The 23,969-nt window shown below is 35.6% G+C and overlaps 1 protein-coding gene across 1 annotated transcript in view; it reads left to right on the top strand.

Annotated features, from left to right (window-relative positions):
• SNTB1 (syntrophin beta 1) overlaps positions 1–23,969 on the top strand; it is a 310,326-nt gene that overhangs the window by 119,409 nt on the left and 166,948 nt on the right. Inside the window, exon 2 of the mRNA XM_031947152.1 lies at positions 15,973–16,189. Coding sequence (XP_031803012.1) covers positions 15,973–16,189 — 217 coding nt within the window. The remainder of the gene's footprint in view (positions 1–15,972; positions 16,190–23,969) is intronic.

The following is a 23,969-nucleotide window of genomic DNA, read 5'->3' as shown; positions in this document are numbered from 1 at the left end:
CTATAGAATAGTTGAATCAATTCACAACTCCACCAACAGTGCATTAATGTCTCACTTTTTCGAACATCTCATCAAATATTTGTCATTTTCCTTTTCTGTCCTATTAGCCAATCTAATAGGTATGAGGCAATACCTCTGAATTATTTTAATTTTCATTTTTCCAATCAATAGTGAATAAGAATATTTTTTTCATGTAGCTATGTATAGCTTTGCTTTCTTCATCTGAAAACTATTTCTACCTTTTGATTATTTACCATTTGGGGAATGGTACTTATTTTTATAAATTTGACTCTCCTCTCCATGTGTATGAAAAATGAGGCCTTTATCAGAGAAACTTGCTTTAATTTTTTTTCACACTATTTCCTTCCACCCTGTTCCCTCTTCCCCTATTTATTTTATTCTTTCCTTTCACCTTCTCCCTCCTCCTGCATTGTACTATCCACTCCCCCAATCTACCTTCCCTTCTATTGTTCCCCATCTTTCTCATATGCCCTTCATCTCTTCTTTAGGATAAGATAAAATTCTATACCCAATTAAGTATGTATATTATTCCCTCTTTGAGCCAATTATGTTGGAAGTAAGGTTCACCTATCACTTGTCACTTTTATGTGAAATAATTTACTCCATTCTATGCTTCCCTTTCCCTTTCTTCCAGTGCATTCCTTTCTCACTCCTTTATTTTGTTTTTTTAGATATCATCCCTTCATATTCAACATATATCTGTGTCCTTGATCTGCTTTTAATTGTCCTAATAATAAGAAAGTTCTTTTGAGTTACAAGTATCTCTACAAGTTACAAGCTTCTACATTAAAGAAGCTGCTAAATCTTGTGCTACCCAAACTATGGTCCCATGATACTTGAATTATTTCTTTCTGGCTCCTTGCAACATTTTCTCCTTGACCTGGTAGATCTGAAATTTGTCTATAATATTCCTAGGCGTTTTTATTTAGGGATCTCTTCTGGAAGGTGATTGTTTTTCTATTTCCATTTTACCTTCTGCTTCTAGGATAATTTTTTTTATCAGTCAACCACTTTATTATTCATTATTATTTTATAAATAATTCCTTTAAATTTATAAAAGATTTTATTTTTTTCCTCAATGATATTTTGATTTTCCAAAATGTATAAAGGCCAGATCATCTGGATCTATTTTTCAGGTAAGTTATTTTTCCAGTGAGTTATTTCACATTTTCTTCTATCTCTTTGTTCTTTTGGTTTTGTTTTATTGTTTCTTGATTTCTCATAACATCATTAGCTTCCATTTGTCCAATTCTAATTCAAATTCAAATCAATTCAGTGAGCTTTTGTATTTTCTTTTCAATTTGGCCAATTCTCTTGTTTTTTTTTTTTTTTAAGGTGATGTTTACTTCAGTATTTTTTGTGTCTCCTTTACAAAGACATTGACTTGTTTTTCATAATTTTCTTATATCATTCTCATTTCTCTTCCCAATTTTTCTTCTACCTCTCTTACTTGATTTTCAAAATCCTTTTTGAAGTCTTCCACAGCCTGAGAGCAATTCATATTTTTCTTAGAGATTTTAGATGTAGGAGCTTTGACTTTGTTGTCTTCTTCTGAGTCTTCCTTGTCACCATAGCAACCTTTTAGGGTCAGAATATTTTCCTATTGTTTACTCGTTTTTCCAACCTATTACTAAACTTTTAACTCTCTCAAAAGTTAAAGTAGGGTTCTCCCTCCAGGATAAAAGGTATACTGTACCGTTTTTGTGCAGCTGTTTTCAGAAATACTTTTCGGTTTCTTCCAAAGTTTTCAGTTCTTCCAAATTAGTATGATCAATGGAGAGATGTATTTACTACTCTCCTGACTTGTGCTCCAGTCTGTGAGTGACTACAAGTATTCTTTTCTACCCTGGAACTGTGATGAGTGTACCTACTTAACTTCACTGTGGCTGCAAGTTCTAGTGTTCTAGGGCTCCTCCTCATTCTGATTTTACCACCCAAGACTGTGACCCAGATTTGAGTATGTGCAAAGCAACAGAGTCCTACTTCAGGGCTCGGAAAGAGACCCTGTAATGTCCTTTTGATTTTTTTCTGGGTTATACTGCTCTAGAATTTGCTTAGAAGCATTATTTAAAGTATTTGGAGGAGCTTGTAGGGAGAACACAGGTGAGTCCCTGTCTTTACTCCACCATCTTGGTCAATTGTTCTTGTCACCGTATTATATACTACTTCTTCGGTGTTAGCTAAAATTTCTAAGCTTACACATTTTTCCTTTTTATAGGTTTTTCCATCCTGCTTTCAAAAATTTATGTATGATTCATTTCTTTTAAAAATATATTTTATCTCTGGGTATATATATGTATATGTGTGTGTATATATATATATATATATATATACACACACACACACATATGTATATTGTGAATGTATTTGTATATATGTATGTGTATTTTTTTCTCTCAGAAATGGTTCATAAGGGAAACATTCTCAATTTCTATTATTCACACTACTCACAGGCTCCACTTTCCTTAATTTATCTCTTGCTTGAATGTTCCAACTAGGATATTAATCCTCAGATTTCTGGCTTCATTCCTCCCAATTCCTCTTTCCTTTCATCAGATGATAAGCTTACATTTTCCATTCACATTCCATAAAGTAACAGAGCAGATTTCCTCCTAATCTTGAAGTTTTTTTTTTTGTTGTTGTTGTTATTTTAAAAAAGAAAACTTGAAAATACAAAGGGACTTCTAGACTCTTTCAGAAACTTGCCTGGTAGAAGATTTGATCAAATTTGCCTGAAGTATGTCCTCATTAGCAGAATATGTGTGTATATGTGTGTTCATATATGCGTGTGCATGTCTGCTTTTTAAAAAAAATGTCATTTAAATAATCTTAGCAAAGATTTAATTGTGGAAATTTGGGGACCTGAAAGACATGGGCTTTAACAAAGAGCCCTTTTAGAAAACTGCCCTGACTGTCTTTCAAAACAAAAAAAACTATATAAAAATATCAAACATGTGTCAGTGAATTAATTTGTCTGAAGACCACTACTTTTTTCTTTTTCCTTTTTTTTTTTTTTTGTCTAGAGATTGGAATTTTAATTGCCCCCACTACAATTTTTAATACATACTACACAGAAAGGGCATGGTTTATTAATTAGCCCTGATTAGTAAGCACCTTGAAACTGGCTCTAGCAATTGCAGATAGGTTTAGACAACCCTTAACTGGAAGTACAGTCTGTCAGTACATCAACTTGTAATTATGCAGATATAAGTGTTTCAGGCTTGGCAGGTTAAACCATCTATTATGAATCTAGATTATTCCATCTTATTAGATGTTTATTGAAATGCCATAATTCAATATTTTAGGTTAACAAAACCAAGCATTCTTATAGAGCAATAACTTTATAATCAAACTTTTCTATTTTGTCAAAGCTTTGGATGAAGCATATAAATATCTCTATATATACATACACACATTTAATTTAAAACATTTAAGAAATATAACTTCCCTTTCAAGTTGTTATTATAAATACATGCTGGTGTGTTCTATAATAGTTAACAAAAATGAAAAGAAATGAACAAATTCAATCCAACAAACATTTAAGTGCCAGAGGTGTTCAATTTACTGACCTGAAATGTTAATACTGGATATAGAGTTGAGGAGCTCTATTCAAAACTTCCATCTTTCATTGTGTAATTTCCCTTTCATTTCCTTTGTCTGTAAAAGGGAAAAGCTTAGAGCTAGATCTGAAAGGAATCAAATAAGTCTTCTAGCTCCACTTTAGAGGAGGTGGCCAAGAAGCACAATGGATATAGGCTTAGAGTTAGGAAGATCTGAGTTCAATTCTTGCCTCCAAGAATTGCTAGCTATTTGACTCAGAATCAGTCTCCTAGAACCTCATCTGTATTTACTTCATCTGTGAAATGGTGGGAGTTGGACTCTAAGGATCTTTTTAAATATAAATCAATCTATTCATCATTTAAAATTTATCATTTATTAAATTTATCACCCATCATTTTACAGATGAGGAAATTCAGGCTCAGGGAATTCAAATGGCTTGCTTAGTAAGTCTTCAGGATGGGAACTGGATGCAGATCTTCTCATTTTTGAGTCACTATACCACACTGCCTCCTGGAGGTAGGATTGGAGTAGATTAACCGTGATTTGGTACATTGAAAGGGCATAAAATTTGAAGTCAAAATCCAAATCTCTTTTGTTTTTGTGAGTGTGATCTCTCTCATCTATAGAATGAAGGAATTTTTTTAGATAATCCCTAAAGTCCCTTGAAACTCAAAATCTATGATTCAATGACCTCTGTGGTCTGTTCTAGGTCTAAATCTACAATCTAATGCTTTCCAGGGAAAATTAGTCCAATTTAATTCAACAAACATAATGTAAGTTCCCACTTTGTGCCATGCAATATAAGTAGAGAACAGGGAACAGGTGGAATATCGTGGAGATAGAATTGACAGGACTCGTCAGCTGATTGAATGTGGGAGAAGAAGGGATTTTCAATGGCTAACTCCAAGATTTTCTAGCCTGAGTGATTGAGAAGATTGTAGAATCATCAATAGAAATAGAGAAGTTGAGAAGAGAGGCAAGCTTATAATGAAAACTAATACACTCAGTTCTAAAGCTGTTGAGTTTTGCATGTTAGTAAGAAATCCATATGGATATGACCAGCAGTCAGATAGAGCTGTGAGACATGAACTTTGAGGAAATATTGGAGCTGGTTATTTAAATTGAGGAATCTAATTGGGGAATTAAGATAGGAAGAGGAGGAAAGACTAACTTCATGAGATCTAAGGGAGTAGAGAATATGCAGGAGGAGGCAATGATTAGAAGTTCCAAATGATGCAGAAGGAGCAACTAGCTTCATGTCTGAGAAAAAGGCATTAGCAAAGTTCAGGATGACAGAGGTAATTGGAGAGGCAGAAGAATAGGAGTTTCTGAGGAAAGAGGGGAAATTTCAAAGCTGGGGATCTCACTGGTGTAGTGATTTCTGGAGACAGTGACACTGTGAAGGGTTGAAACAGTGGAGATAGAGGATATGGCAGTTAAAAGACTGCCATGAGTAATAGCTGGATACCTATGAACCAGTTACTGAAGTCACTGAGGAAGTAGGTATGATAGATAACATAAACAAAACTATCTAGATAGGGAGATATAATTTGATGAACTTCAAAATCTCATTAACCGGATTACTCCCACCACTCATCTTCTTTACCTCTACTCACATGAGGTAAACCAATTCAACGATTTGTGACCAAATCTCAATTGGACTCTTATTGTTTACATGCCAATCTTTTGGCTCTTTATTGATTAGTTTCCCAAAGTCTCTTCTTTTCCTATCATGACACTTTTAGCATCTTCTTGCTTCTCCCTCCATACATTCAGTCTCAAACTATTGAAAAATTTGAGTCTACTTTTCAATGAATCCCCTTCTCTCTTAGATTCTACTCCCCTCATTTTTAATTTTTTTTTTATTTTTCAACACCATCTCTAGATTGCTTTCCTTTGCAGAAGATGTGACCCTTTTCATTACCACTACCAACCCCTCTTATTGAACTCTTGATCATATATTCTGTTTCCTTTAGGAACTTGACCTTTGACTGTCTCCTCTTTCTTCCAATATTTTGAACCTCATCTATCCACTTACTCCTTCCCCACTTCTTCCCCTCTCTCATGTTCTCAGAAAAACCTTCATTTGACCATAATAATCCTTCAAGTTATCATTTTTAACCCATATTCCCTTTTACAGGCTGACTTCTCAGCTTTTTGCCATCTGGATTCCATCTGCAATAGTCTATTGAAACTACTTTCTCCAAGGTCACCAGTGTTCCCTTTACTGCTAAATCCAATGGCCTTTTTCCAGTCCTCATCCTTCTCGATATCCCTGAAGCTTTTGTCACTGTGACAATACCTTACTCCCTCCCCTCCAACTTCTTATCCAGATACTCTCTTTGTTGTGTGTTCAGGTCAGTGACTTACCATGGTCCTCTTTCCTCCCGTGGGATGACTCTTTCTCAGTTTTCTATAAAAGATTATCATCCATGTTCCACTGTCTGTGTAAGGGAACATCCCATAGATGTGTCTTGGGCCCTCTTGTTTTCTCTCTCTACATTCTCTATCAGTATATTCATTAGCTGCTATCTCCATAAAAGTAATTCTAATGTCTATCTATCCAGTCCTTATTTTTTCCTCAATGCCAGTCCCATGTGGATTGCCTATCCGATATCTCTTCATCTGGAGGTCACGTGAACAGATCCAAAACAGATTTTTGTAATTTTCCTCTTAAACCCAACTCTTCCTTCTTCCTGTCAAGGGTAATATCATTTTTCTAATCAACCAGATACCCTACTTAGGACTTCCTGCTCACTCACCCCCACATACAATTAATTGTAAGTCTTAATCAATTATATTTCCAAGTATTACTCACATCTATCCCTTTCTCTCCACTCATATGACCCCCACCCTGATTCAGATCCTCATCTCCACTCTCCAAAGCTGTTGCAATAGCTTCCTTCCTGGTTGTCCTATACCTCTAACGTCTCATTCTGTAGTCCATAATCCATCTAGCTGTCCCAGTGATATTCTTAGGTTGTAGGATTGACCATGTCACTTTTCTGTTCTTTATCTCTGTATCTTTATCTCTGTATCTTTATTTCTGTTCTTTATCTCTAAGATGAAACACAAAGTTCTCTGACATTTAAAGTCCTTCATAATTAGGATTTAGCTTATTTTTCTATTCCCTTCCATCCACGCAGGCTACAATCTAGCCATTCCCAGTATATTACATATCCTCTCCTGTTTCTACACCTTTGAACATCCTTATGACTTTTACCCTTGCTCTGCTACCATCACTCACTAGTTCAGTTCAGCACAATTCAAATTGATGCACATTTATTAAGTAGCTTTGTAGAGAGGCAGAGCAGCTGAGTGGCACAGTGTAAGCCCAAAGCACTGGGCCTAAAGTCAGGAAGACTCATTTCTCATCTCATTTGACTCTTCATGATCTCTTTTGAAGTTTTCTTGGCAGAGATACTGGAATGGTTTGCCATTTTCTTCCCTATTGCATTTTACAGTTGAGGAACTGAGGCAAATAGAGTTAAGTGGCTTGTCCAAGATCACATAGCTAAGAAGGCCTGATTTGACTTCAGGAAGATGAGCTTTCCTGACTCCAGGCAAGTAAGGTTAAGTGACTTGCTTAGGATCATGCAGCTACTATATATCTGAAGCCAAACTTGAATTGAAGAAGATGAGTTATTCTGACTCTAAAGCCAGTGCCCTATACACTATGCCATCTGGCTGCCTTGCCTCTCTACATCACTACTTAAAAAGTGTGCATCAAGTTGAACTGAATTGAATTGAACTGATGAGTGATGGTAGCAGAACAAGGGTAAAAGTCATAAGAAGATGGGAATTAATAGATGCTTTTGTTATAAGGAATACTCTGTTATAAAGGATCTAAAAATGATCTAGTCCACTTTCTCTTTCCCTCTGAGGATCATAGAGTAGATTTGACTTGAATGCAAGAATGGGGCAGGACAGGTAAACTGACCTGCAAATTGTCGGTGCAGATTAAAATGATTAACAAAATAAATAAAAATATAGTGCATCATACATAATGCTAATTTGTGCTTTTTAAAGTCAATATGTCACTGTTGGACCACATCTCTGTTTGAGTTTGATACAACTGCTATAAAGAATTAATTTTCTAGCCTGGAATAAAGCCCTTGTTTCTTTATTCTCTTCTTCCTAAAACCTTGACCTCTGAAGTAACTGGTCAGTTTTCTTTCATTTCTTGAGTAGAAATAGGAACAAGCATGTCTTCTAGCCGCTCAGCAGAAAAACCTGAAAAGTTAAGACAAGGCAGGATTTGTACTTTATACTAATTGATGACAGAAATCTTAGAAATTCCATAAAGGTTCTATAAAAGAATACAGCAGAAATTGTAGTGTCTGTCAGACCTAAGACAGAGTAAAAAAAAAATTTTTTTTCACAGAAAGCAGAAGAGTTGATCATGTCTTTGCAGTAAGCACAAAGGTTCAATTCATTCTTTTTTCCTTCTATGGCAAATAATTAGTTTCTGGTTGGATTTCCTTTACCCTTGTGGCAAATGTATCTCCTTATAAAGGAAAATGATGACTTATTCATAAACTGCCACAGACTTGATGTAACAGAAATGGTGCAGAATTATGTATTGAGTACGGGTTCAAACTTCAATTCTACTCCTAACAGAATGACAAGCTTTTGGCACATCACTCAGTTTCTTTGAGCCCAATTTTCTTCATTTATAAAATGAGAAAATTGAAGGAAATTATCTCTAAGGTACTTTACAGCAATACACTCTTGTGAATCTATGATTCCATCACTTACGATAAGTGCCAAGGAACCCAGCCAGGGAGGGGACATTACTGGCTGATGTTTATATCATGGAAGTTAGCCACTCACAAAAACATTTTTTGATGGTGAAAATATTATCATCGCAGAACTAAAACATTGTACATAGTAACAGCAATATTGTACAATGATCAACTATGAATGACTTAGCTATTCTCAGCAATACAATGATCCAAGACAATTCCAAAGGTCTCATGAGAAAAATGTTATTCACATCCAGAGAAAGAACTGTTGGAGCCTGCATGCAGATCAAAGCATACTATTTTCACTTTATTATTTTCATGATTTTTTTTCTTTTGGTCTGTTTCTTTTCTCACAATATGACTAATATAGAAATATGTTTTATATGACTGCACAGATATAATTGATATCAAATTGCTTACAGTTTTAGGGTGGGAGAAAGTGAGAAAGGGAGAGAGAAAATTTGGAACTCAAAAATTTTCCATAAATGCCAAAATTTTTCTTTACATGTAATTAGAAAAAATGTTTTTTAATAAAAAGAAAATATAACCATTGCAGTCACACAGATGGAAGCTTGCATTTTTTTTCTTTACCAAAGCCTTTGAATCAGTGACATATTGTATTAATGTTATTTGGCATTATGATTCCACTGGTGTAAGGAACTCCCAGTGAGAGAGCTCTTTCTTTCAATGTTGACTTTCAGCTGCTCTGAAACTTTTCTTTTAAGTTTTAGAGAGCATGGAGAGATCAAATCACTTCTCTAGGTTCACATAGTCAGTATGGGTCAGATTCAGGACTTGAGCTTAACACTACCTAACTGGGGGATCTGAACTCTATCCACCATGCCATGCTGATTCTTGAGAAAATAATGACTCACACTGAGTCAACTTTTTTTTTTTTTTAACCTGGACTTCTGCTTTCATTCAAGTCTGGAACTCCCCTTCACCAAAGCAGGTCAACAGCTCCTCATGCCTAATGCTGTAGGTGGCTAATTGACTTGCCTAGAGTGACTCAGAATGGTATGGTAAGTGGCAGAGTTGGGTTTCAAGGAAGTATTTTTCTGCCTTTAAGTACAGTTTATTTTTTATTGTACCCCACTTCTTAAAGGTAGAGTTGGCCTTAAAGTAGTGCATTCTCTCTCCAATATACCAGAAATTAAAGTTCTTGCTCTCTTGTTGCTTCATAGCCAAGGAGAACATAGTGTGTAAGTAAAGAATACTTTCATTTCCTTGACCCTAATTTTTGCAGATAATTTGGAAGATGTAGAAAATATGAAAGGAGAATTTTTAAGTCTGCACTTTAAAAAAAAGTTTATTTTTTAACATTCATTTTTTAAAAATGTGAGTTCTAAATTATCTCCCTCCCTCAACCTTTTCCCCCAACCATTGAGAAGGCAAGCAATATGATATCAAATATACCTGTTATGTCATGTGAAATGTATTTCCATATTAGCCATTCTACAAAACAACAATAAAACTAAATTTGTTGGTTTTTTTAAGTATGCTTCAATATACCCTCAGAGTTCATTAGTTCTTTCTCTGGAGGTAAATATCAGCTTCATTATAAGTTTTTTAGAATTGTCTTGAATCATTTTATGGATTAGAGTGACTGTTTTTTGTTGAAGATTATCATTATAAGATTGCTGTTTTTGTGTACAATGTTTTCCTATTTTGCTCCCTTCACTTTGTTCATATATGTGTCCTCAGGTTTTTCTAAAGTCATCCTCTTTCTCTTTTTTTTTATAGCACAGTAGAATTCCATCATAATCATATCCCATAATTTGTTCAGCCATTCTCCAGTCGATAGGTATTCTCTCCATTGCTGATTCCTTTTGTCATAAATCTGTGTGCTTAAAAATTAATTAGATTAATTTTTTAAAAATATTTTCAGTTCCAAATTCTCTCCTTTTCTCTGCCTCCCCCAACCCATTAAAAATGCAAAAAATAAGGAGTCCATTATACATATGAAGTCATGCAAAACATATTTTTTGCTTTAGCCATGTTTCTGCATGCTTTTTGACACATATGTTTGTTATAAGAATTTTCCCCTTTGGGACTTCAAATGATTTTATTTGGAAAAGAATAATGAAGCATCTAATAATAATAATCATAGCTTACATTTATTGCTTTACTGTTTACAAAACCTTTTTCTTTTTTCTTGGGAAAAATGTTTCTTCTCATTTTAAGTTTTTCAGGGGTCAGATAGATATTCACAGACCTTGACCAGTATGTTGGGGATGAGAGTGGTTGCAAGAAGTAGGGAAATAGATCCCTAGATGACCAAACAGGGAGTTACAGAGAGAAATCCCTTGCCTCTGTCCCTTTTAGCTGCCAATCCTAATACATGTTTAGGTGCAGATTCCAGAGGGCTGTAAAGGGCAGTTCAGGCCAGTGAATACCAGAGCAATAGAACTTGAACTGGGTTTATATTACTGCCAAGACAGAAGAATTTTAGGCAGAGTGAGCGTGTGGAGAACACGCCAACTGTCCTGTTGCTAGATAAAGGTTTATACTAAACCGTCAGTGCTTTTTAAACTATGGACAGTTAAGGTTATCATCTATTACTTTATTTCATTCTTACTTTACCATGTCATATCCCTCTACAGTTCTTCTCCTTTTAAATGACCCAAGAAGTAAGTGTACCACCTTTGGGAAGCAGCCAAGGGAAAAACTATGACCTTCCCCCTCTGGGAGATCAGTTGAGTAGGCAATTCCATAAACCTTGATCCGAAGGTTAGGGAGAGGAGGAACGTGGGGAGGGGGGTGAAGAGAAAGGGGAAGGAAGAGGAGAAAAAAGGGTGGCAGTTTGAAACTTTAAGGTAACACAGTGAGCCTGGATTTGGATTTGCATTTGCTGGAAGAGGGGAAATAGTGAGGTAATACCATTCAGAAGACTTAGTTATATCTCATCATACCCTATATATCCTACTGATGACAGTATTTAAAAGTAGTAAGAAGCTTAGAAGTCATCTAATTCAATCCTTTCATATTATAAATAAAAAAAAAATGAAGCCTAGTGATAAAATTGACTTTGCTGAGTCTCATGCACACTTCATGATATCTCTGTGAGGTCATTTTCACATTACATTTTCCATTTTGCAAGGTGTTTTCCTCATAGTACCAATTGGTACTCTAAGATGTTTACCAATTCTCACTAAAAGTGATCAGAATTCAGATCAATGACCAGTCTTGATTCCAAAGGATTGGAGATGCCATGTACTTCCTTCCTCTCTATAGTATGACAGGAGCTGCAGGTATGAAAGGAGGTATATGGTGTCAGACAAGGTCAATCTTTTGTGTTTATTTTGCTTGACTTTATGTCTTTGCTGTTAGGGAGAGTTGCATTGCAGGAAGGGGAAGGAGTATAGTTGGAAGGTGACAGCAGTTTTGTTTTAGCATCAATAAAACTTTTTTTTAAGACACAGAGAGATAAAGATTAGCATCCTATCCCTCTCCTTCTCCCTCTCCCTGTTTAACATCAATAAAACTTAAAAAAAAAAAAAAAAACACACACAGAGAGATAAAAATTAGCATCCTATCTCTTTCCCACTTGCTATCTTGTCATGCCTCCCTACCTTTGGTAAGTTATTCATTTGCTGGGGGAATTTTGGTCCTTCTTCAGCATGCAGGGCTGAACCACTTCAAGTCACAATATGCAGTTTATAAAGGATAGAATTTTTATGGGATGTGGAGGATCCTAGTAATTAGTAACAATATTTGTAATGTCACTAAGAGGATAAAGAGTGGCTTGCATTCATGTGGGTCTTTTCATAACCGAGCTTTTTGTGTCTTACATTATCTTAAATTTTTAGTAATCATTAGCATCTGACAGTGTTGATTTTATTTCTTCTGAACATACATTTTTTTAAAAATGGGAATTTCAAGATGGAATTTTAAAATGGTATTTTCATTCTCCCCTATAGAGAAGAACCCCAACCCAAAGAATGAAATTCACAAGATTACAAATTGGAATGATTCTTTGTTCTTGTGGCTGTACATCTTTTCGTCCAAGTCTGGTCATAGGCCCTTCTGAAAATTGTCTAGCAGTCTATGACGATACTGTTAGGCACTGCATGGAATTCATATTTGAGCTTAGGAGAAGGAATATTTTTACATTTATTTTTGCTGGATTTTGGAATGAAATCTAAATGTAAATAGGTCCACCTGGTGAACAGATTGACATCCAAACTTAGATTGCATCTTCTTAGATCTTTCTCCTCTCCCAGTGCATCACTCTCACTTGAGACACCTTTTCCGGACTTTATAATAGCCTTTTAATAATTCTTGCTGCCTGCAGTTCTTCTATTTCTCACCATTCTATGCACCAACTCCAGATTAATCTTCCTTTAAAAAAATGCCTTGACTATAGATATGGAATATTGCATCTACTGTCAGATTTGGTTGATGTGTTGCTTGTTTTTGCTGAACAGTCTTTTTTTCTCTTTTAAAGTTCCTTGTTAAAATGGATGCTTCACTGGATAGGAGATGGGGGAAGATATATCTGGACATGAAAATGTCATAAAAACAACAACAACAAAAAGATATCAATATAATTTTTTTTTAAACTGTCTTGGACATGTTACTCCCCTGCTTAGAAACTTGAGTGGCTGTCTCTCACCTGGAAGGGATATTTTAAACCCCTCAGCCTGACATTCATGATATTGAGTTTGTCCTTAATCTACCTTTCTACTTTGCTAGTCACCATCTACTCCACCCTATTCCTCCCTCCAAAGCAGAAAGGCACCATGGTGCAGTAAACAAAGAGTGGGTCTTGAAGCCAAGAAGACAGCTCTCACCTCTGACACATGACTTTGTATCCTTTGGGAAATGATTTAATCTTTCAGAGTTCTAAGCAACTTTAAAAATTTTTGATAATAGCCTTTTATTTTCAAAATACATGGAAGATATTTGCAATATTCACCCTTACAAAACCTTGTATTGTAAATTTTTCTCCCTTTCTTCCCTCACTTCTCCCTCCTCCAGATAGTAAGCAATGCTATATAGGTTAAACATGTACAATTCTTCTAAACATATCTCCACATTTATCATTCTAAACAAATTTCAAAGATTAAATTCTAGAGAAGGAACCAACCTGTACTGGTAGAAAGTTTCTTCTCCTTGGAATTCTTTGTATCAATGATATCAGTAAACTCACAAGTCCAGGCCTTATCTCCCCTAACACGACTTGTACATCCTGTTTTTGCTCAAACAATTCCCCCAAATTGGAATAATGCCTTCCATTTGTCTCTGCCCACCCAAATTCTTTTTAACCTTGAAAGCTTAGTTAAGACCTTATCTCTGCATAAGCAAGCATGCTCTCTTCTGAATTGTTACAGGATTTAATTTTCTTTACCTCTCATGACATTTGTTATATATTGATTCAACTTGTAGTGACTTGTGTGGATATTTTATTTCTGCAAACTAGACTATAATCTCCTAGGTGGAAAGAATGTTTCATGTTTATTAGTGTCTTCATACTTAGTTTCTGAAACCCCAGAAACTACTCTGGAGTCTGACAGATGAGCTTTCTTTCACCTTCTGTGGACACAATTGAGTCCTACTTCCTAGTCATTTCCAAACCAAACTTTCAACACCCCAGACCCAGACCCACTTTCACCCATCTGTCCTTTAAGCTTGTCTTTCTCCAGTAGAATATAAGATTCTTGAAGGCAGGAACTGCTTTGGTTGCTTGTGTTTGTATCCCTATCACATGTGGTTTATCATTAATTCATGCATAAGTGTTTATTGAATGAAAAAATAGCTTTCATGCTGTACAAAAAAAAAAAAAGATTTTTAAAGAATAAAACTACAAAAAAATTGATTTGCATTCTAATGTTCTGGCTCCCTCCATCTCTATCCACTCAGCAGCTATCTCTCATTCCTTTCTATTTGTGACCACCAAAAGGTATACTTGATCTGAGTTCCTAGGGGACTCTTTTTGATCTTGCCCTAAGAACCCTTGTAGTATCTCACTAAGTCTATTAATCTCTTTGACTCTATCTCGTGTTGTTTAGTACTTTGACAATTCTCAGTTAAATAGATTTCATTACAACCCCTACCCCTACTGTTTTCTTCACTGAATTGAAAAACAAGGTATAATTAATAGAGAAATGATTTCTGGTAGAGAGAAAACTTCTCACCCGGGGAATCAGGACAAGCTGCAGGTAGGAGGTGTTGTATAAAATACTTAAGGATTTCAACAGGTAGGAACAGGTTAGATTGAGCAATTTAGACAGTATTAACAAAAGCACAAAAATGATTTATAAAGTACAGAATATTTCTGGAGGGTAGCAAACAATTCATTTTTTCCTCAATAGTATTTTATTTTTCCAAATACACACATAGTTTTTTTATAAGACTTTGTTCCAAAGTCTCCAAGATAGCAATCTGATATAGGTTAAACATGTATAAACCTTTTTCTTTAAGTTATGAATAAAGATTTTTATAAAGTATAGTTTTATTTTTAAAAATTTTATTTAATATTTTCCCCAGTAACATTCAAAATAATTTTTTTGCATTTGTTTTTAAGATTTCTGAGTTCTAGATTCTCTTTGTACATTTTGTATATACATGGTTATTTGCATATCATTCATCCCATTAGTACATGAGTTCCTTGAGGGCAAGAACCATTAAAAATTGTTTCTTTGTTTGTTTGTTTTACTTTTTAAAAAAGAATCTTCAGTATTTAGCATAGTTAACTGGTACATTATAAGTGTTTAATAAATGAGTTACCTTTATGTGATCTTGGGCAAGTCACTTCATTTCTTAACCTTCTCCTTTTTAAAATGGAGGTTGGGGCAGAAGGTGGGGTTTGACCTAGATTGGACCAAATGATCTCTAGGAGGATCATAGAAGCAGATTTAGAGTTAGAAGAAATCTTAAGAGACTAGTACAAATATCCTAATTTTACAAACATGGCAAGCGAGGCCTAGACATTTTTAATGAATTGTCCAATGTCATAGGGGTAAAATACAGGGTAGAAACAATTTTCAAACCTGAATTCTGTGAGTCCAAATCACAAGATTTGAGAATCACAGAATGTCAGATTTAGAAGAGACCTCAATTGTCTTTAATTCATTTCTCGGGGCAGGGGGTGGAGGGGGGAGGAGAAGACAAACTTTGCTTAAAGATGTCCAAAGGTGGAAGCCCCTCTCTCCCAAAGTAGCCTGTTCTAATCTAAAGCCCTCTACTTTCTGTTCTGTGATCATAATTTGTGAGTCTAATTTTTAGAAACAGCTTTAATTATTAGGAAATCATTTTTCCTGACATAGAGCCTAAATTTGCCCCTTTGCAGTTTCTACATGTTGCTCATGGTTTTGCTTCTGAGAACAAATAAAACAAATTTAATCCCTCTTCCAAAGGACATGCCTTCAAATACTTGATAGTTATCATATGCCATCAGAGTCTTATCTTCTCCATAAACAACCCCAGATTTTTGTACTAATCTATCCATCCTTATGTAGCATGAGCTCCATGCCCTTCATCATTCTGGTTTTACTTCCTCTTCATTATACTGTCTTTGCTAAATGGATGCCCAGAAATCTAGTAGGATTTTCCCCCATTACAACAGCTCTCATAGCCTCTGATTCTGTAATGATTGTTGATGCTTACATTTTTTTTTTCTTAAATTTTGTCTTTCTGTTTGTAGTGAAGTACATGCGAGAAGCAACTCCCTACGTGAAAAAGGGTTCTCCAGTATCAGAGATTGGGTGGGAGACTCCCCCACCCGAATCCCCGAGATTAGGAAGCACCAACTCAGATCCACTCTCACCACTCCCCCTCTCCTTTCACCGAGACAAAAAATGCATCCCGCTCAAAATGTGCTACGTGACTCGAAACATGGCTCTGAATGACCCCGAAGACAGGTAAGCTAGCCTGGTTTTTCTGTTTTATTACTGCTTTCTGTCCTAGCTGCATCCAGCTCCTGGATTGAAAGGGCACTGTGGGCATTCAGGAGGTATGGCTGGCATCCTAAAAATCCTTGTGGATTTCCAGCAAATGCTCTCAAGTGTTGCTGAGAAGGGCCCAGCTCAGGGAGGGGAGATGTATCCCATTTCCCTAGGCCCTGACTTTGCAGTGTTTCAAACAACTGATGAGGGATCATAGCTCTAAAGCTAAACGGGAAGTCATGTGATCTAGTTGGCTCATCTTACAGATGAGGAAACTGAGGCTCAAAAAGATGTAAGAGGATTCCTCAAAGATACAAGGCAAATGTAAAAGAAAGAAGTTGAATACCTGGATTCAGGTATTCTGTCTTTAGAGTCAGTATTCTTTCTATTCCTCTTGACCCCCTCCCAAAAAAAAAAAATTTGTATTGTTTTTAGCTTTTAACTAATCTAGAACACTGATATAATATATGCATTTATCAATTAATCAATAAGTGTTTGATGTGCAAGGTACTCTGTTAAGTGCAGGGAATACTGATACAAAAACAAAATAGCTGCTGTCTTTAAGGAGCTCATATTCTAAGGAGGTATCAAGAACAAACATAAGTGAAAAGACCATTTCCTCTGGAGTCATTAAATCTGGGTTCAAACCTTATCTCTGAGACTTACTACTCATGACCTTGGTCAGGACAATTAACATCATCTTCTCCTGTAAAATGAGTGAGTTAGTCTAGAAGATCTCTAAGGTCCCTCCCAGCTCTAATCTATGAAGCTATAATCTTAAGTATATGTGAAATAAATAATTTGACTTTAATCTATTTGGCAGGGGGAAGAGTAGAATGTTACTGCATGGCTTAGTAGAAAAAGGGCTAGACTTAGAGTGATGATGACTGCCTCAGCTACTTTCTGTTCTGTGATCATAAAAAATTGCCTCATCTTGCTGGTCCTCAGTTTCCTTCTCCCTATGGCATCTAAGTTATATAGTGGTTAGAGCTCTGAGCCTAGAGTCCAGAAGACATGAATTCAACCTGACAACATATACCTGTGTGTGATCCTGCCCTAGTCACTTAGCCCTGCTTGCCTCATCTGTAAAACAAACTAGAGAAGTAAATGGAAAAACACTCTAGCATCTGCCATGAAAACCCTAAATGGGGTCATGAAGAGTCAGGAATGACTCAACAACAACAAAGAGGAATAATAGTGCCTTCCTCACAAGGTAGTTGCAAGGATCAATTGAGATCATGGCTGTAAAGCAGCAGATAAAAGGGAAACATTATTGTCATCTCATGCCCAGACCATGGCATATAGTGGAACCAGACTTTTTACCCTGGTTCTGCCATTATCTTTCTCTTAAGCAAGTGTTATGTTGTGTCCTGGAATGTCTGATTTCCCCTTTTTAAATGAGGGAGTTTGTCTAGATTAAGGATTCTTTTCTTCTTCTGTGTGTCAGAGACCCCTTTGTTAGTCTGGGGGATCTTATAGGGACCTCTTGTCACAATATTTTTAAATAATTGAGAGAGTTCAGCTTCAGTTTTGTTGTTTCATCATTTCAGTCATGTGCAACAATTGTAATCCCATCTGGGGTTTTCTTAGCAAAGATGACGGAGTCATTTGTCATTTCCTTCTTTAACTCATTTTACAGATAAGGAAATCAAGGCAAACAATGTTAAGTGACTTGCCTCATATCACACAGTTAATTAGTATTTAAGGCCATATTTGAACCCAGGAAGATGTCTTCCTGACTCCAAATCCAGTGCACTATCAACATCTACATCTACATATATACATATCTATCTATTTATCTCTCTACCTCTCTACCTCTCTATCTATATTCATTCCATCTAATTTCATGGACCTGCTGAAAAATATTCATACTCCTTGGGGGGGTCTGCAGACTCTCGAAGGGTTAAGAATTGCTGGTGTAGATGCTAGAATTCCCTTTCTGGGGCAGAGGGTTATGCTCATAATTTTCATATGGCGTGGTATCTCTAGAAGAATTTGAGCAGGAGTCCATGTCACTAGATAATGATATCAGCCAATTCAAAGAAGGCATAGGGAGGTCAGCCAGAAATGAAAATAAGTGAATTGAGGAGAATTTTTTTTCTTTTTGTCAGGATTTCCAAATTCATCTTAATAGGCCAAGATAGCTATTCAAGACATAGACTCAGGCAGAGGAGGGAGATTGGGGTGGGGGTGGGGGAGAAACAGTCAGCAAATGGGGAATTTATATGACCTTTGCATCTGCATTAAAATGCTAAAAATAGGAACAGCTCACTGGCCCTTATTTGTAACATGTGTGGGACAGCTGCATCACACCAGCAGACTAAATAATTGGCTATTTTCACAGTTGCTGACAACGAGAGCCAATGGGGCATGCGAAGGGGGAAAGTTGCCATCTCAACACCCTAGATCAATGTTCCTTTTGTTCTTCTCTTCATACACTAGCTCCAAAGATCCTGCTTGAACCCCCTCTGAGTCTCAACACATATTTATTGGATTAGAAGCTGCATTTTTACACGCCTTGTCCTTCCCCCTTTCCCCCCTCCCCTCCCTCCTAACACCCTCTTCACCATTGTTCATTATATCTCTACAGGAATCAGTCAGTGAAGCAAGGGAAAAGAATAGAAGCAGAGCCATGTGGGTAGGAACACATAAGCAGGGTCAGAGGTAGCAAAAATTGTAAAGTCAGCTGAGTTTTCTTCCACTCAGTGAGATTCTCTTTCTTTTTTGCAAACATAGAGGTTGAGGGGAGGGAGGTTGCCTGGCTATGTAGATCCCAAGCCATTCAGGTATCTTACCTGGACATTCCAGGTCTGAACTTTTGTCCTGGACAGTTCCAAACTTCTTCCCCATCCTCATGCAAGTTTATCCCATAGTCTGAAGCTCCCTTTCCAAGGTTTCAGATCTGATAAATAAATCTGTGTTAATATATATGAGATACTAATGTGATATGGCATTATTCCTCCTAAGCAACATATTTGAATTTTAAGAAACCTTTATGAGGATCAGTGACTCCGAAATGGACAATCAGACTTCCTTCTAATTGAATAAATTCTAAATCCTAAATCTGCCCCTGCAAGCCTTCCACAATCAGGTGACAGCCTTCTCTCCTAACTTTATTTCACTTTAGTCTGCTTTTTGTACACTACTCTCTAGCCAAATCGGATTGTTCATCTTCTCTTGGACAAGTCTGTTAAGTACCACCATTCTCTGTGTTTAGGGTTCCCTCTCTTCCTTCTTCTGCTACTTGTGAAAATCCTACCTGGCCTTCAAGACCCAATGTTACCTTCTTTAAGAAGCTGTGCCAGGAGGCAGCTAGGTGGCACAGTGGATAGAGCACAGGCCCTGAAGTCAGGAAGACGGGAGTTCAAATTTGGTCTCAGACACTTAACACTTCCTAGCTGTGTGACCCCAGGCAAGTCACTTAACCCCAATTGCCTCAGAAAAAAAAAAAAAAAGAAGAAGAAGCTTTGCCAGCACTTCTAACTTAGAAATTATGGAGAGTAGTCAGCATCTTCCTGAACTCCCCCAACACATTTCCTCCACATCAACCTAAAAGTGCACCAGACTAAATTCTGTGCAGAAAAACCCAATAAAAGCCACAGTGAGCTATTTTTCTAGTCCAAGGTGGCTTAGGAAGACAAAAAGAGACGTCACCAGAGAATAGAGTGACCAAAGGCATATGGTAGAACAGATGTGGTACCAGCAAAGACAGCAGGGAGTCACCTAGATACTATGGATTATAAGGGTACTTTATACCTGTATAGAAAGAGATCCCATAGGATTCTTGTACGCTTAGCCTTTAGGGCAAGAATGGATGCCATCTGGTGGCTCTTCTATCTATTAAATAGGTCTGGTCACAGTTCCAAGGAGAGAGAGGAATGGTCATAGTGGGGAGGGATCAGGGATCTAGAGACTAGAAGGATGACCAAGAAGGCAGTGAAGAGAATTCTTCATTCATCAAACTACTTTGGAAGCAACAAAATTTTACAGGCCCCTATTGAGCTATTAAAGTGGCAGGTAAACATGAAAGACACCTGACCATATTATGATATGACAAAAATTCAGAAGACAACTTGAAAAGATCTACAAGCAAAACTTCAAAGAAAATTGCAGGTCAGGCAAAGCCCAAAAAAGAATTCCTAGAATAACTAAAGAGAAAGAGTTTTTAAAAAAAAAAACAGAAAAGATTTCTTAGAAGTCAACTAAGAGCAGTAAAGTTAAAAATAGAGTAAAGAAATGAGTTATTCAAGAAAATTATGGAAAAAGAATTAGCAGCCTGGCAAAGAAGCATTAAAAGACGCTGAAGAAAATAACTCATTGAAAATCTGAACTGGACAAATGGAAAAAATGTATAAAAATGCTGAAGAAAATAACTTCTTAAAAATAGAAATTTGTCAAATGATGAAAGAGTCACAAAACTTCACTGAAGAAAATAACCCCTTAAAATTAGTACTGGAGAGATAAAGAACATTATGAATTGTAAGGTGGATAATTTTGATTATATTAAATTTAAAAAGGTTTCTACAACAAAACCAATGTAATCAAAATTAGAAGGAATACAGAAAACTGGGAGGGGGGATTTTTTTACATCAAGTATCTCTGATAAAACCCTCATTTCTCAAATATAAAGACAGCTTCATATTTATAAGACTATAAGTCATTTTCCACTTGATAAATGGTTAGAGGATATAATCAGACAGTTTTCGGGCATTAAAATATCAAAGTTATTTAGCATATGAAAAAAATATTCTAGATCACTTTTGATTAGAGAAATAAAAACTAAAACAACCCTGACTCACACCAACCGGATTGGCTAATATGAAAGAAAAAGAAAATGTTGGGGGAATATGGTAATTGGGACACTAATGCTTGATGGAGTTGTGAACTGATCCAACCACTCTGGAAAGCAATTTTGAACTTTTGTCCAAAAGGATTGTAAAATTGTGCATAGCTATTCATCTAGCAATACCACTAGTAGATCTGTATTCCAATAAAATTTGTTTTTTAAAAAAAGGAAAAATAAAAGGAACAATTTGTATGAGTATTTATAACAGCTCTTTTTGTGGTGACTAAGAATTGGAAATTGAGATGATGCCCATCAATTGGTTACTGACTGAACAAGTCATAGTATGTGATTTTAATGAAATACTATTGTGCCATAAGAAATAACAAGCAGGCTGATTCCAGAAAACCTGGTACAAAGGGAAATGAGCAGAACCAGGGGAACATTGAATTCAGTAATATTGTGCAATGAATAACTGTGAATGACTTAGCTATTCTCAGCAATATAATGATCCAAGACTATCTCAAAGGAGACATGATAAAAACATCCTATCTACCTTCATTCCTTCTCCCTTTCCTCCCTCATTTTGTTCTTCTCTCTCTCTCTCTCTCTCTCTTTTTCTTTCTCTCTCTCTCTCTTCCCCTCCCTCCCCTCCTTTCTTCTTCCCTTTCTTCTTTCCTTCCTTCCTTTCTTCCTTCTTTTTGAATTTTCTTCCACAAATGACTAATTTAGAAATATATTTTATGATTGCACATGTATAACCTATATCAAATTGCTTAAGATTTCGAGAAGACAGCAGGGAAGAGGAAGAGAATCTGATTTTTTAAAAAGCATGTGAAAAATTGTTTTTACATGTAATTAGGGAAAAATAAAATATTTTTTAAAATTAGAATTGGGCAGGTAGAAGCTAATGACTCCATGGAACATTAAAAGCAATAAAACAAAGTTTAAAAAACTGAAAAGATAGAAGAAAATGTGAAATATCTTATAGGAAAAACAACTGACCTGGAAAATAGATTGAGGAAAAAGCCACAATTAACAAAAAGATCCTAGTTATTATATTTCAAGAAATTATAGACATCTTCAGATAAGCTTCAGACAGCTTCAAAAAGAAGGCAAAACAGAAATTTGAAGAATGTGTTCTTCATCTCCTAAAAGAAATTTCCAAATGAAAACACCCAGGAATGTTATGGCCAAATTCATCAGCTTCCAGGTCAAGTACAAAATACTAAAAGCAACCATTCAACCATCATGCAGCCACAGATAAGATCCCACAAGCTGTAACAACTATCACATTAAAAGAGCAAAGGGCTTGAAATATAATATTTTGAATTAGGAATTCAAAGGAATTAGAATTACAATGAAGCATAATCAATCCAACAAAAATCCTACAGGAAAAATGAATATTTAATGAAATAGAAGACTCTCGAGCATTTTTAAAATGAAAAGACCAGAGCTGAATTGAAAATTTGACATTCAAACAATGATACTCAAGAGAAGAAAAGGTAAAAATGACTGAGAAATCATAAGGGATTTAAAAGTGTTAAACTGTTTACATCCCCATTTGGGATGATACATATAACTGCTAAGAATTTTATCATCATTAGGGCATTTAGGACAGTTTAAAAAAATCTACTTAGAGGGTATGGATGTGAATCTATTATGTTGGGATGATCTCAGAAAAAAAATAGAAAGGTAAGAAAGAAGTGTCTGCTGAAAGAAGAGAGAAGGGAAAAGAAGAAAGGGGGAAAGTATTTCACAGAAGTAAAATAGCAACGTAACTTAGTATTTGAAAAATAGTATTTAAAAAATCCTAGTTATTGATTCATGAATTCACTGACAAACTATTGAAAAAATTGGAAAGTGACAAACTAAACACAAATCAATATCTCACATTGTATACTAAGGTAAGTTAAAAAGTGGGTTATAAGATTCATACATGATAGATGATATAAGCAAATTAAGGGAGTATGAAAGATTTTACCTATCAGGTTAAGGGAATATTTTATTACCAAACAAAGGATAGATAATAAATAAAATTAATACTTTTGATTACATAAAATTAAACAGTTTTTACACAAACAAAACCAATGTAGCCAAAATTAAAAGGAAAGCAAGAAACTGGGAAAAATATAATAAGCTTCTCTGGTAAAAGTGTCATTTCTCAGTTATGTGGGGAGCTAAACCAAATTTATAAAAAATTAAAGCCTTTTCCCAAATGGTCAAAGGATAGGAGCAGGCAGTTTTCAGAAGAAGAAATCAAATAATCATATAGAATAGTGCTTTAAATCAGTCATTATTAAAGAAATACACATTAAAACAACACTGAGAAAAACTCATATCTATCAACTTAACTAAAATGATACCAAAAAATAACATGTTTCAGAAGATATGGGAAAATAGATACACTAATGAATTGTTGCTGGAGCTATAAACTGGTCCAACCATTCTGGAGAACAACTTGTAGTTATGCCCTAAAACTTTGCATATTCTATGAATCTGCAATACTGCTATTAGATCTATACCCATAAGAAACTCAAAATAAAAAGGGAAAGGACTCATGTAAAAAAATATTTATAGCAGCTCTTTTTATGATGACAAGGAAAGGAAAACTGAAATGAAAACTCCCATCAGTTGGAGAATGATTGATTGAACAAGTATATGAATATTCTGGAATGTTGTGCTATAAGAAATGATAAAGGGAATGGTTTCAGAAAAAAACTTGGGAAGATTTACATGAAATTGATACAAAAGTGAGCAGACCTAGGAGAACAGTGCATACAGTAACAGCAATATTGTATAATCAACTATGAAAAGACAATAATTAATTTACCTTAATAACATTAATCAACTACAACTCCAAAAATACATGATGAAAAATGTTATCCACTTCCAGTTAGACAAATGTTAGACATTTGTTTTCCTTTTTTTCCCCTTGTTTCCCAACCCCATTCCCCAGAACATGAAGAATGT

The sequence above is a fragment of the Sarcophilus harrisii genome, chromosome 1 (assembly GCF_902635505.1).
Source record: "Sarcophilus harrisii chromosome 1, mSarHar1.11, whole genome shotgun sequence".
Lineage (NCBI taxonomy): Eukaryota > Metazoa > Chordata > Mammalia > Dasyuromorphia > Dasyuridae > Sarcophilus > Sarcophilus harrisii.
The sequence above is the reverse complement of the archived record's forward strand: the minus strand, read 5'-3'. Positions and strand labels throughout refer to the sequence as shown.